Source organism: Pteropus medius, unplaced genomic scaffold, assembly GCF_902729225.1.
Source record: "Pteropus medius unplaced genomic scaffold, Ma_sr-lr_union100, whole genome shotgun sequence".
Lineage (NCBI taxonomy): Eukaryota > Metazoa > Chordata > Mammalia > Chiroptera > Pteropodidae > Pteropus > Pteropus medius.
In genome coordinates this window covers 3,715,471-3,727,841 of record NW_024354875.1, presented here as the reverse complement: position 1 = coordinate 3,727,841, position 12,371 = coordinate 3,715,471, and the positions used below count along the sequence as shown (strand labels likewise).

Genomic DNA, 12,371 nt, shown 5'->3' with positions numbered 1-12,371 from the left:
CTTACTAGGACTTGTCAAAGGTGATCCTTTGATCATACATGCAAGTTCTTTTTATATCCTGGAATATAAACACCCTGACTCCAGACAATTTTAATTTTTTATAGTAGCTAATTACTTTTTCATCTTCTCACAGATGTTGGCTTTTAAAAATCATCTTTTATCAGTAATTAATCTGCCTTTTTCGTTTTAAATATCATTCTCATTTATACAAAAAACTCCATTCAACGAATATACATATGGACTACCTACAATTTCGTGCCAGAAATTGTTTTAGGAATGTGGGATATATCAGTGAGCAAAAGAGACAGGAATTCCTGTTCTTGTGGAGGAGGAGACAATGACCAATGCCATACATATGTTTAATATGGAATGTTAGATTATGTAGAATGTTAGGAGTTGGTCAATGCTATGGGTGGGGGGTGAGAAGCAAGCAGGGCTGGGGGAGTCAGGATGTGATGAGATGGATGAGAATAATACAAGTTCAATTCTAGTTTTGTTTTCTCTATGATCTGTTATTTCCCCTAGCAAATATTCTATTCTTTCCTTATTTGATAAAACATTACTTCGAAAAACTCTTATTTTCTTCTGGTGTGTTCTATAAACCTCTTCCCATTCTATGTTTCCTAAGAAGTCTTGATGTTTAGACCAATCTTTTTTTTTTTTTTTTTTAATCTCTGGTCTTTTCCTCATTCCCTTCTTAAGATTGGATCTCATTCAACAGAGTTAGTTACCTGTGCAGCTACATTTGTTTCTTTATGTCACCTTTTTATTACTCATTGAAATTACTCTCAAGGCTGAATTTCTTTTTGGTGCCTTATTCATATTTCTATCTCTTTAAAAAATTTTTTAGTTTTAGACTATCTTATTTCTGTGTTTTCTGAAGTTTAAAACTGCTTTTATGTTAAATTAATGTATTACTCCATGCAGGATATTCTTGTTTGTGTTATTAACAAACTCTTAAAACAAGTTAGTCACTTTCCTTTAAGGCTTTTGAAATATCTCACTAAATAGAAAGTTTTATATTTTTAATCATATTAACTCTAAAATAGCAATTTTTATAATTTTATCTACTTCCTCCTGAAGATGACTTTGTCAGAAAGGTAAATAAAAACATTATTAAGATACATTGCTTTTCTTTGAATGAAAATTAAGTAAACAAGTTTCTCTATCTTTGCTAATTTTACTTCTATGTAATGCTATAATTTTCAATAAGAAAGCACCTTTCATCTGGCCAGATAAATTTTAAGAATTTTTTGAACAATTTACTACTGTTCTTTTTCTTCTCCTATGCTCATTTAACTCATCCATTCCTTAATTCTAAGGAAATGTATATGCTGCTGCTTCTGTATATCCATCCATCTGTTCGTTCATCCACCCATCCACCCATCCATCCACCCATCCAACCATCCATCCATTCATCCACTCATCCATCCACTCATCCTCCTCCCCTCCCTCCTCCTCCTCCCCTCCTCCCTCCATCCTACATCTATTTATTGAGTGTCTACTGTGAGCTTGGCATATCTGGGCAGTGGGGAATACAACAGGAAATAAAACATTCTATTAACTCTTTCTGTTGAAAGGGTTTCCTCGTGTCTACTGTTTGTTCATTGAGTGATGGCCGCTGTTCCTTCTTCGGGTGGCCTCTTGCACCTTCCATAACTTTAGACTCATATTTGCTGTATGAGGCTGGTCTTGCTGCTTATTTCATCCCTGGCCTCTCAAAACTTGTTTCGATTCCCCTTTCTTTCCCTTTTAATTTTTTTTTTTCTTTTTGAATTTCTGCCTCTCTGCTATTTCTACTTGGAAACAACCCATTATCTCTTTGAATAAGCTTGGGGCTAGAGAGGCATTTCTTTTGTGCTCTCCCTCCCTGCAGTGGGACCAGCTTGCACTCACAGTATTAAATGCCTGGCTTTCACCACAGGTGAAAAGACTAACCTAGCAGAGAGCTGTACATCAGAGGGATGGATGTTTAGATAATTTAAGGCATGTGGTTCAAAGTTCTGTTTTTCCGATTAATTTATATATATCCTCATTTCTCTCAAAAAGGAACAGCGAGAGTTTTCAGTGCGGCCACAAGAAAGTGCATTACTAAATTGGAAGGCCATGAAGGTGAGATTTCAAAGGTGAGTTGCTTTCTCATTTGGAGCAATTTATTTACTGTCAAAAAATAGACAGTATGTTTAATATAAATAGGTGCATTGGCACTAAGGTACAAAGGTTTGTCCAATTATCTCATTCTTTCTAGAAATCAGTTACCTAAAGACTTTATTTTTAAGTGTCTCCTCAAACTCAGCATAATAAATGATTTCTAAAACCTTTCAAAAACTGTAAACAACATTCTCCTCAGCCATCAGCAAAAGATTCACTTAGCTGAAAATACTTACGAAAGCTACTTAAAAGCTTACGAAGTGCTTTTCCTAGTTCTAGTAGACACACAATTTTATATTATGCAAAAAGACATGCCGTGTGGCAAGTATATCAAGTGTTTTCTAAATTAGATGCAACTGAGGAAGTATTTCATGGAAATATTTAACACTCAACAAAATTGAAAACGACCTATTTTGAAACTCCAAAGCCGTAGCTTAGAATTTTGTATAAACGTCTCCCAAAAGCTTATTCACAGAGCAGCTCTATCCAGTCAGTGATCTGAGGCTTAGTCGTGTCCTTGGAAAATTTTGAAGAAGGCTGGGGCTTGATGACTCTCACTCCCGTACCCCCAGCTCAGACCGGTTCCTTGGTCTCACACCTGAGAGCAGATTTGCTCTGTCTCTGTAAAATATTCTCCATGGTTTCATGTCTCTGAAGACTCTATCTGGACCGTGCTGTTGGTGGCTTTGCCAGCCCCTCAGGCCTGGTCTCCCAGGCAGCACAGAGCGTATCCTTTCCATAGGTTGGCAGAAACGGGGATGGAGGTGGTGTGAACATGGGAGGCAAGCTGAGGAGAGAGCCCTGGTCATGTATCCGAGTGTCTGGTTTTGACATGTCTGGTGTGTCTCACTCAACAATTGTGCATCTGTTTTTGTGAGTATGTGACTATAAAGAGTTCTCAGAGTCTATATGTTTGCATTTTATGCTTACGTGATTGACATATTACTTATTGAATTGCCACTCAGTAATGGCATTTCCATGGCGTGCCAAGCAAAGGGTTCGTTCGTTCAGCAAATGCTTTTTGAGAGCTTCCACTGTGATGGGCATTGCTCCCGGCACTGGTGACACGGTGATGAAAAAAAGACGTGGCTCTGCCTTCATCAAACCTTTGGTCATGGAGGAGATGGTACAAATCATTGTCGCCTGATAATGTGGAGAGGGTTGTGAACATCGCACCCAAAGGAATGGAGGACCAACAGTTTTCTTTGCCTGCTGCTCAGATACCGTTTGATAATGCCTGGCACGTCAGAGGCCCTCGGGACATTTATGGAAAGTGTTGTACTTTGAGTAGCGATAGACAGAAAGTCCTCTCCCGTAGGCCCCGATGTTCACCCATTCTGCGGCCCAGATAGAAGGAGGACCTGTGTGCTTTTGATTGCACAAAGCTGGGTTGCAGAGGTGGCATCAGGGCTTGGGAAGGAGGAAGCCTGACATGTGTTCTCATCCACAGCAGGGCCTTGCCTCTGTGTTTGCGCGGAGGAAGGCATCACGAGTCTTTGGAAAGCAGCTGGGCGGAAAATTACTCAAATTATAAGGGTGTCTGGTCTTTATCCAAAGGGGACAGGCAATTAAATCTTTCTGCCTAGATTTTAATTTGCAGGTATTAGTCCCTGTAATACTTTTTCCCATTGTGAAAGAACTGTTCCATGCAACAATAAATATCAGACTGGGAAGGTGACAGGTGCTTAGTAATGTCCTGATTAAATTAAAAACATACTGGGCATCGTTATATGAACCCATGATGGTTTTTTCACTCTTTTGTAGATTTCTTTCAACCCCCAAGGGACCCGTCTTCTAACGGGCAGCTCTGACAAAACGGCGAGACTCTGGGATGCTCAGACTGGTCAATGCCTCCAGGTGCTTGAAGGGCACACGGATGAAATCTTTTCGTGTGCTTTTAACTATAGCGGCAACATAATCATTACAGGTAGGAGAGAAAGAAGCACCATAGGCTTGGTTTCCGTTTGAAACTGGCTCAGTTCCCAAGCTGAATGCCAAAAGGTGTTCACATCCGTCCCCTGCCCCTCTCCCAAGGCCCGTGGGTCGTCTTGGTGGGTTCGATATCTTCTATTTAATTGTATCTGCATTGCAGAACCAGGGAAGTGAGCTCAACTACTGACGGTAATGCTCCGTGAATTCTGAATTTTACCCTAGACAAAGTAAGAATTCTGCAGCCTGCCTTGCTGGTTACTACGTTTCCCCATCGTGTGTTCGATGGTTAATATTTAGCCGATGTCAGTTAAGTGTTGGTAACTAAAACAAGTCAGGACCCCGGTTCTCCACAGTTAGATTCATTCTTTAAACTATGTTGTTTTTTCCCCTTTGGATGTCCCTTACTAACATACTGAAATTTAGGGAAGAGAACATGTATTGAGCATTTTTCAATCTTTAACAGTTTAATTGTGGATGAATCATATTAGCCACACTGCTTTTTTATAAGACCTGGATTGAGACTAGGTTAATTTAGATTACAGAAAGGGGAGAGAAATGACAAGAATATGGTACAATGTTAGTGTGGTGCCTGTGGAGGAGGCCTTGGCGAGGGATGGGTGCTACAACGGCATGTGGCCGGGATGACCAAGAGGTCCCAGGAGACCCAGTGTGCTCACTCTCAGTGATTCCCATTGTGTTGGGTAAATTAAAACATTGCTTAACGGATTTAATACGTTCAAAGTTAAATGTACAAGGCTGATTCTGTATACTGGCTGCTCAGCTTCAAGGATGCTGAGAATAATCTCCCCCTTTTCCCTAAAACATCCTCTTTCTATGTAATTATAGGTAAGTTCTAAAATTATAGATTCTTTGGGTTTATGGTTTTCAAGTGTTACTAAAATGTAGCTACTCCTAAAACAATACCATAATAAGCCACACATTTTTTTTTTTTTTGTGGACACAATGTCAAATTCTTTCCTATGACAGGGGACGAGGTGGGAGACAGTGATAGAAGCCACAGGATGCTCCTGCAGGAAGCTGCTGCTGAGTAGGGAAGAGGGAGGCGGGCTAGGTGGGCAGAGGACCAGCCTTTCCTAGTTCATGTCTTTCATATTAAGCCAGCTGTGCGATACCCATCTCCTCAACCAGTTTTCACGAAGATGCTGGAGAGCTTAGGGAAGGAGTATTAGTTGTCTGTGCCTTGTTTTAGTGCTAACACTTAAATTCCTGAGCTCTTTTAAGATATTATTAATTCGCTTAGTGTATCCCAAAGCCTCAAGGTGCTAAATACTGGCCCACTGGATGACAAAGCTTATTAGAACAGGTGTGATGCTTCTGCTTTGCCAGTGGCAGAGCCATTACTTTGCTTGAATCGATCTGCCTTATTTTCTTGGCCAACCCCAGTGTCCACCATGCATTTCTTCATGCCTGAGGTTGGGTTGAAAATCAAAACTGGCCAAAACTGACCAGTATGGTCATTACATTTTTAAAAAATGCATAAGGCACGTTTTGGTGGAATGTGCAGTTTTTACAGGCTTTGCACCGATGTTACGTGCCTGGCCTGTGAAGTGAGCCATGCCAGGGCTGTCATTACCACAGACAGAAAGTGAATGGTGACCCTCGGGGAAGGGCTCTCCACGGCTGCTCTGGAAGAGTATCTGTCATAGCAGTAGGGAGTGGGGGAGAATGCCAATTTCACATTTTGACTGATGATGAGAAAAATCTATTGACATTTTGATATGTTTCAAGGCGGAATGTGATGTCTGCTCACAAGCTAACTCTTAGACCTGGAGATGTTCAAGTTCACTGTATTTCCACCTGGTGGTGATGACTGAGGAGCGGGCAGAAAGAATAAGCAGAGGGGATGGGATAGCTGATGTGGTTGCAGTCTCAGGCCCTCGTCATTTCTACAATGCCACGGGTCATGCCAGTGCGAGTAGCACATGAACGTGCCCAATTTAGGACTAACAGGAATCGTGCAAGACAGAAACAGACAAAAAAAGCTTTCTACTCAAAGAAGCGCCTGAGCTGAGCGGCCTCAGAGACTTCAAAGCTGGGCGCTGAGAATCTAACACATTTGACACATTGATGATTATCGATGACCCAGAAAATGACAACTTGTAGAAAGAGAGAGGGAATAAAATAAAGAAAAATAACTTTACGAAATTTGTCCTAATAGGCAGCAAGGATAATACCTGTAGGATATGGCGTTGACTGAAGAAAGCCAGTCGGTATGAGAACTTGCTAGCAACGGGAACAAGACCAGGAGCGTCGCAGAGAGCAAGCAAGCTATTTTACTATTTCTGATGTTTTCTCTTTTCCCACAAGTCAACTATTTGCACACTGTTCTTGGGTTCACAGATATGACCATTAAAACTGATGAAGTTGTATCATTTTGTGATATTATTTGATGGAGATGACAGGAAGCAGCATAATGTTTGGCAAATGTCACTGGTTATTTCTATTTTGTTTTATTTTCTAATAGCATCATGAGATTGATAAAATCAGAGTAATTTAGCAATGTGTCTCCTAGATTCTACTTTGAAAGATATTATTATAATTTTTGTTGAATAAAGTTTTTGGAGAAAATTCTTTATGAATTATACATCTATGTTTATGCTATATGGTTTTATGGGGACATGGATGTTAGGAATTTGATTAGAAGTTTTACTACTTAGTTATTTTACTTTTTGTAGCTAAGAACGAGAAAGCCAGTTTTGGAAGAGAAGCTTAATCTTTCTTCTCTAACATTCAAGAATATGTCTCCCCTACCCCCCAAATATTGAGGAGCCTCATTGAATAAAATTGGAGCAGTGTATATAGGGAAAATAAAATGGATCTCATTTAATAGCAAATGTATTTCAGATTCCTAGTGGGCTGAAAAAAATGTAGGCAGGTTTATCTAGAAAGAAAAGTTAAATGGAATAGACATTTGGACTTTTTGAATTTAAAAATCTACATAGAAAACAATTGAGATAGCAGGGAAAATCCTCAAACGCCAACCTGATTGCAGCTGAAATGCTAAAAAAAGTTGTTGTTTTTTTTAACAGATCTATATAAAAGTGTAAAAGTTCAATGTAAAAGCGCCACAATGCATATGAAAAATTAATGTTAAAAGATAAAGCACAAGATAAAACCAGCGATGCCTGAATCCGGAGCAAAAGAACACATGAATATTTTTATAGAATCATTTTCTTAATAATAAAAATAGTAGTTAATGTGCCAGTAGTTAATAATAAAAATAGTAGTTAACGTGCCAGTCATTGCCCAATCACGAATGTAAATTATCATATTTGATCCTCCTAGCAACTGTTACTAAGCAGATAAGAGTCCCAGTTTTCAAAGGAGGAAGGTGAGTCACAGGGAAGTTAAATAATTTACCAAGGGTGTCCAGACGTTACGGTGGGGAAGCTGGTTTCGAACTCAGAGGCTGCATTCCGTTACACGACGTTCTCGAGTGAACAAGGCTTAATTATGGGAGGAGAGTCTCGGATCTACCAGTAGGAAGGTTTGGGGTGAGAATCACCTCTCAGATCACCTATGGGTGTCTAGCTCTCAAGAAGAGAAAAGAAAACAAAAGCAAAATAAACGAAACCAGTGCAGTTGCTGGGAAGAGGAAGTTCAGAGGTGGTGAAGTCAAGGGGAGCTTGAATGAGAGGAAACCGGGCCCAAATTTAGCCATTTCTTTTAAAACTCTAAAGCGGTGCTGGGCACTGACTCCTCTCTAACTCTTTGATGACTTTAGGAGAAGTGGTGATACCGTTTTGTCCCATCTCGCAAAAGAGTGAGCCAGTGCATGGTTGTGGCGCTCACCCTACGTCTTACAGACCAATTTAGGTGTAGGGAGCCTTTGGCCGGAAAATGGCTTGTTCCTCTAATTTTTATGTATCGAGGGATTCTCTCCTTAGAAAATATTTATAAAGGTGTATAGATATCCCAACCTACTTAAAAAAAAAAGTGTTAAAATATTTAAGATCGTAAGAAACGCTAGCCTGTACTGTTTTGTGTCAGTCTCAGCCTATGGAGAGCGATGTTATTGGCTGGGAATGCAGGAGGCAGTCCCCTGGGACTACTTGGGTGGGCCCCACGGACATTCTCCCATCCGGAGCCGATGTTGTGGCTGGACTGGCGCTCGTGTTTCTTAAAGATTGCAAAACACCTCAGAAACCACCATCAGGGAATTTGGAAAAAAACAGTGTTTATTACTCTTAAGTCCTGGAGAGCACAGAGCAACGCCAAGGACCACACGGCAGGCCATGAGTAGAGAGAGGAAGGGAGTGTGAACCTGGGCTTCTGTCTTTGTGAAGAGTTGAGGGTGGGGTACCTGGCATTTTGTGGGTTCACTCTTCCTTGGTGAATTTAAAACAGAAGAGTGAGAATTAGTGTGCAGGAAGTGAAAAGTGGGGTTACTCAAAAGGTTAGTTATCTAGATCAGACGGGGTTTTCTAAAAGGTTCGTCATGGGTGGGAGAGGCCTGGCTCTTTATCTAGTTTAGGGAGTAGCTGTTTCCTGCAGCTGGCAATATGTCCATTCAAGATGGATGACATCTGAACTGGATGCCTGCCTAGGCCGTCAAAAGCTTAGTGGCAAGTATTTTCACTACATAAAAAAAGCTTATTGTCAGGCACTTACACTACATATAAACCCACTTAGTTCTCATCTGGAGTGTGTATGGTGTCAGATTGCCTGGATGTAAATTCTCTTAATTGTTGGGCAGGTTACCTCACTACTCTGTCTCAGTTTTCTCATCTGGAAAGTGGTGATAATTACATTTTTTTTTTTTGTTTTGAGCATTAGGAATACCTGGCACATAATAATCATGGTCTAATCCATCTTTTCATATATTTAAACTTCGTATAGGATTTTATAAAAGTGGATCATCCTCATAAAAATGAAATATTTTTTCTAATAACTCATATCTAAAACTGCAATAGCTCATTTGTTCTCAGGCCGTAATACCCCATTTCAAGACAAAATAAGTGCTTTTTAAAGTAAATAATTTTTTTTTTTTTTTATTTTCTAGGTTTTCATTTTGGTTAGTATTCCCAGTGCTTTGACAAACTATATATGTAAATCTTACATCGTGATTTAAAAACACATCAGTAATCTTTTAATTTAACTCTAATGTTTTATTTAATTTATTAAATAAATTATTATCTTATGTTTTTTTCCACTGCTGGTGTTACTCTTTAAACAATATAAATTTTTGTGTCTCCAAAGGGGTAAAATTTGAAGTAAAAAAAAAAAGCTATTAAGCAATTTAAAGAAATATTCCTTCTCAAATTATTAGAAAGAATTATTATAAAGAAATATTCCTTCTCAAAGAATTATAAACGAACTCAAAATATCTACAATCATTTTAGTTATTTCACCAAGACTGTGTAGGTTTCGCTTAATTCAACTTTGCTATTCTCTAGCTTAGGACGGTTTGGGCTGCAAGGAATAAAATACACGATGAAAACGAGCTCAGTCTCCAGTTGGTTATTCAGTGACTCAAAGACCTGGGCTTTGGTGGCTTTCCCTCTGCCATCCTTATTGGCATCTGTCCTGTGTACCCTTCCTAGTTGCGAGACGGTGGCATAGTCTTCTTTAGTTTAAATATCTTGCCATCTCTTTTAATCTCATCAAGTCCAGAAGAAAACTGACTACCCTCCCTATTTTTTCCATGGAATCATCTTTCACCTTTTTTTAATCTTTATTTTCTCAACTTACCCAAACCATAAACACTTTCCCCAATTAAAAAACAAACCCTAGCTATCCAGTCTTATTGCCATTTTAATCTGTAATCTCATTACCCCGCCCCCCCATGAAACTGAAACAATCTTCCAGTTAATCGTTTTGACTTTCTTTTATATTATCAAATTATTCTTTATCTTAAATTTAAAAAAATCTCCAAATATTTGTATATTTTACAGTTTAGACTTTTGCTTAAATCTGTTCACTTATTAAGAGGCGTGAAGTAGGAATTATTAAGGCCTTTTTAAAGCTGATGAAACATGCTTAGTAGAGAGAGAGTGTCTTGCCCAAGATCGTTTTGGACTTAACCTAGAAAGGCTGAAGGGCTGTGTCCTACAAATAACCCAAAGAGGCTATTAGATGGTGATGTGCTGCCTATAAACTTTTCCTTTCTTCCATTTATCGCTATTTCCTTAGCCTTCCGGCTGTCCTTCTTCCTTCCTTCCTTCCTCCTCCACTCACTCACCCTCCTCCCTCCTCCTCCTCCTCCTTTCCTTCTCTCTCTCTCTCTCTCTCTCCTCTCCTCTCTCTCTCTTTTCTTTCTTTCTATGGTTAGTGGTTGTTTTAACTACTGGCATGTAAGGTTTTAAAAAATTAGATTTCTTTTGAATCCTTTTAATACTTTTTTTTTTTTAAAAAACAAAGCATGGTGATTTTTTTCAGTTAGTAAGAGTTTGAGTTTGGATCTTTATTATGGATACAATTATTTAGTAGTTCATTTCTGACACTGAATATTTCTTGAATGGTTGTCATTTATTACAAAGGATTGCATTTTTAAATGCAGTTTGTTGAATCCAAGGTAGTAATTTTTGACATATTGATACAATAAGCCTGGTGGCAGATTATGATTCAGATATGTATTTTTTCTGTCCTTCAAATTAGAATGACTTCTTCACTTTTAAATATGGGCCAGGCCTACCTATACAGTAAAAGCAAGATAGAGTCTCCCACAGAAAACTTTCCTCGCCACAGCTGTACTCATTCTGAGAAAGCCCCCAGTGCTGATTAGATTAGATTAGGCTTGGTTACTGCTTCATTCCTGGGTATCAGAACCTACTCTCTGCTACTTGACAAGTTCTATCTTATGTTATTATTTTTGATTTAAAAGCAATATTGAAGTGCCACAAAATTGCCATACGATCTGGCAATTCTTCTCCCAGGTATATAAGAACTAGAAACTGGTACTCAAGCATATATCACTCATGTTCACAGTAGTGCTATTAAGAACAGTTCAAATGTCCACCAATGGTTGCATGGATAAAAAAAATTGTCATATACTATTTAGCCCTCAACATGAATGAAGTACTGATGCATGGCTACTACAGGGGTGAACTTTGAAAGCATTATGCTAAGTGAAAGAAGCCAGTCACGAAAGGTCAGCTATTGTTTGATTCTATTTATATGAAATATCCAGAATAGGCAAACCCATAGAGAGACTACACTGCTTTTAGCTAAAAGGCTGGAGAATGAGTCATAGAAACAGAATGCATATTGATGGTTGCCAAAGACTAGGAGGATGGGGGGAGGGGAAACAACAGCCTAATGGGCACAGGATTTCTTTTTTCAGGGGGTGGTAATGAAATTATCTTGGCAGGTAGCAGTGTTTATATTTTGGCAGAAACAGTCTTGCTACTTCTTATAGCTATAAATGAAGAGTATAAAGATGAAACTTTATTCTACATCCTTTACAATCAGGGTAATGTGAGGATATATAACAAATGCTTAGTGGGTGGTATGGCTTAAAACTTGAGACCATCTTGGCATATCTGGGACAAATGACACATCTCATTAATTCTGATGCTCTGTAGGGACATTCTTCTATTTATGAGAACATGGATCTGTACAAAAGAGATAGTTCTATTTTTCTCTATAGATCCCTCTACTGGAAACCATGTTACAATTATTTATTTTATAATGACACAATCTATCAAGAATCAAAAGTTCAGTTTTACCTTTTAAAAGTAATACTTGATCAGAGCGTAATATAGATTTCTTTTCATGTTTTAATAAAGTTTGTTGTAATTCCAGTGGGTTGAGAGTCTAAGAATTTGGAGTACTTTGAATTTTTAGTATTTTAACCTGACTGGAAATTAAAAGGGTCAGACTGATACGTGTTCCACTATTAAAGACAAAAGTAAATCCGAGACCAGATTACTAAAGACTGTTTATAAAACCATATAGGGAAATCATCTGCTGTCGCTTTCATTTCAGCAGGTGTTCAAGGTTTTAAAGGCGATTCTGTTTCATAGAGTAAAAACATGAAATTCCGAGAGTGTCTCTGATTGACAAGTGTTTTATTCAGGTGGGAGGTTTAGAAATGGAACAATCGGGGGCCAGTGGGTGCTTTGTTGCCATGAAGCTGTCATAGGGGTCCTTATTTGTGGGAGGGTGTGGCTGCCACGACAGCCACGCATGAGTGACAGAATTTTGGCTATTAAAAATATGGACCCAGGAATCAGAATATCTGTTTTAATATCCCGCTCAACCACTTCTTAGATGTCGGACCTTGGGAATTCACACGCTCCTTACCTCACTTTTCTCATCTATAATAT

The 12,371-nt window shown here is 38.8% G+C and overlaps 1 protein-coding gene across 1 annotated transcript in view; it reads left to right on the top strand.

Moving 5' to 3' along the window:
• Positions 1–6,668, top strand: part of DAW1 (dynein assembly factor with WD repeats 1) — a 35,743-nt gene extending 29,075 nt beyond the window's left edge. The window contains exons 11-13 of the mRNA XM_039855603.1: positions 2,050–2,126; positions 3,916–4,078; positions 6,263–6,668. Of these exons, the coding sequence (XP_039711537.1) occupies positions 2,050–2,126; positions 3,916–4,078; positions 6,263–6,297 (275 nt within the window). The 3' untranslated portion in view covers positions 6,298–6,668. The remainder of the gene's footprint in view (positions 1–2,049; positions 2,127–3,915; positions 4,079–6,262) is intronic.
• The last annotated feature ends 5,703 nt before the right edge of the window (positions 6,669–12,371 follow it).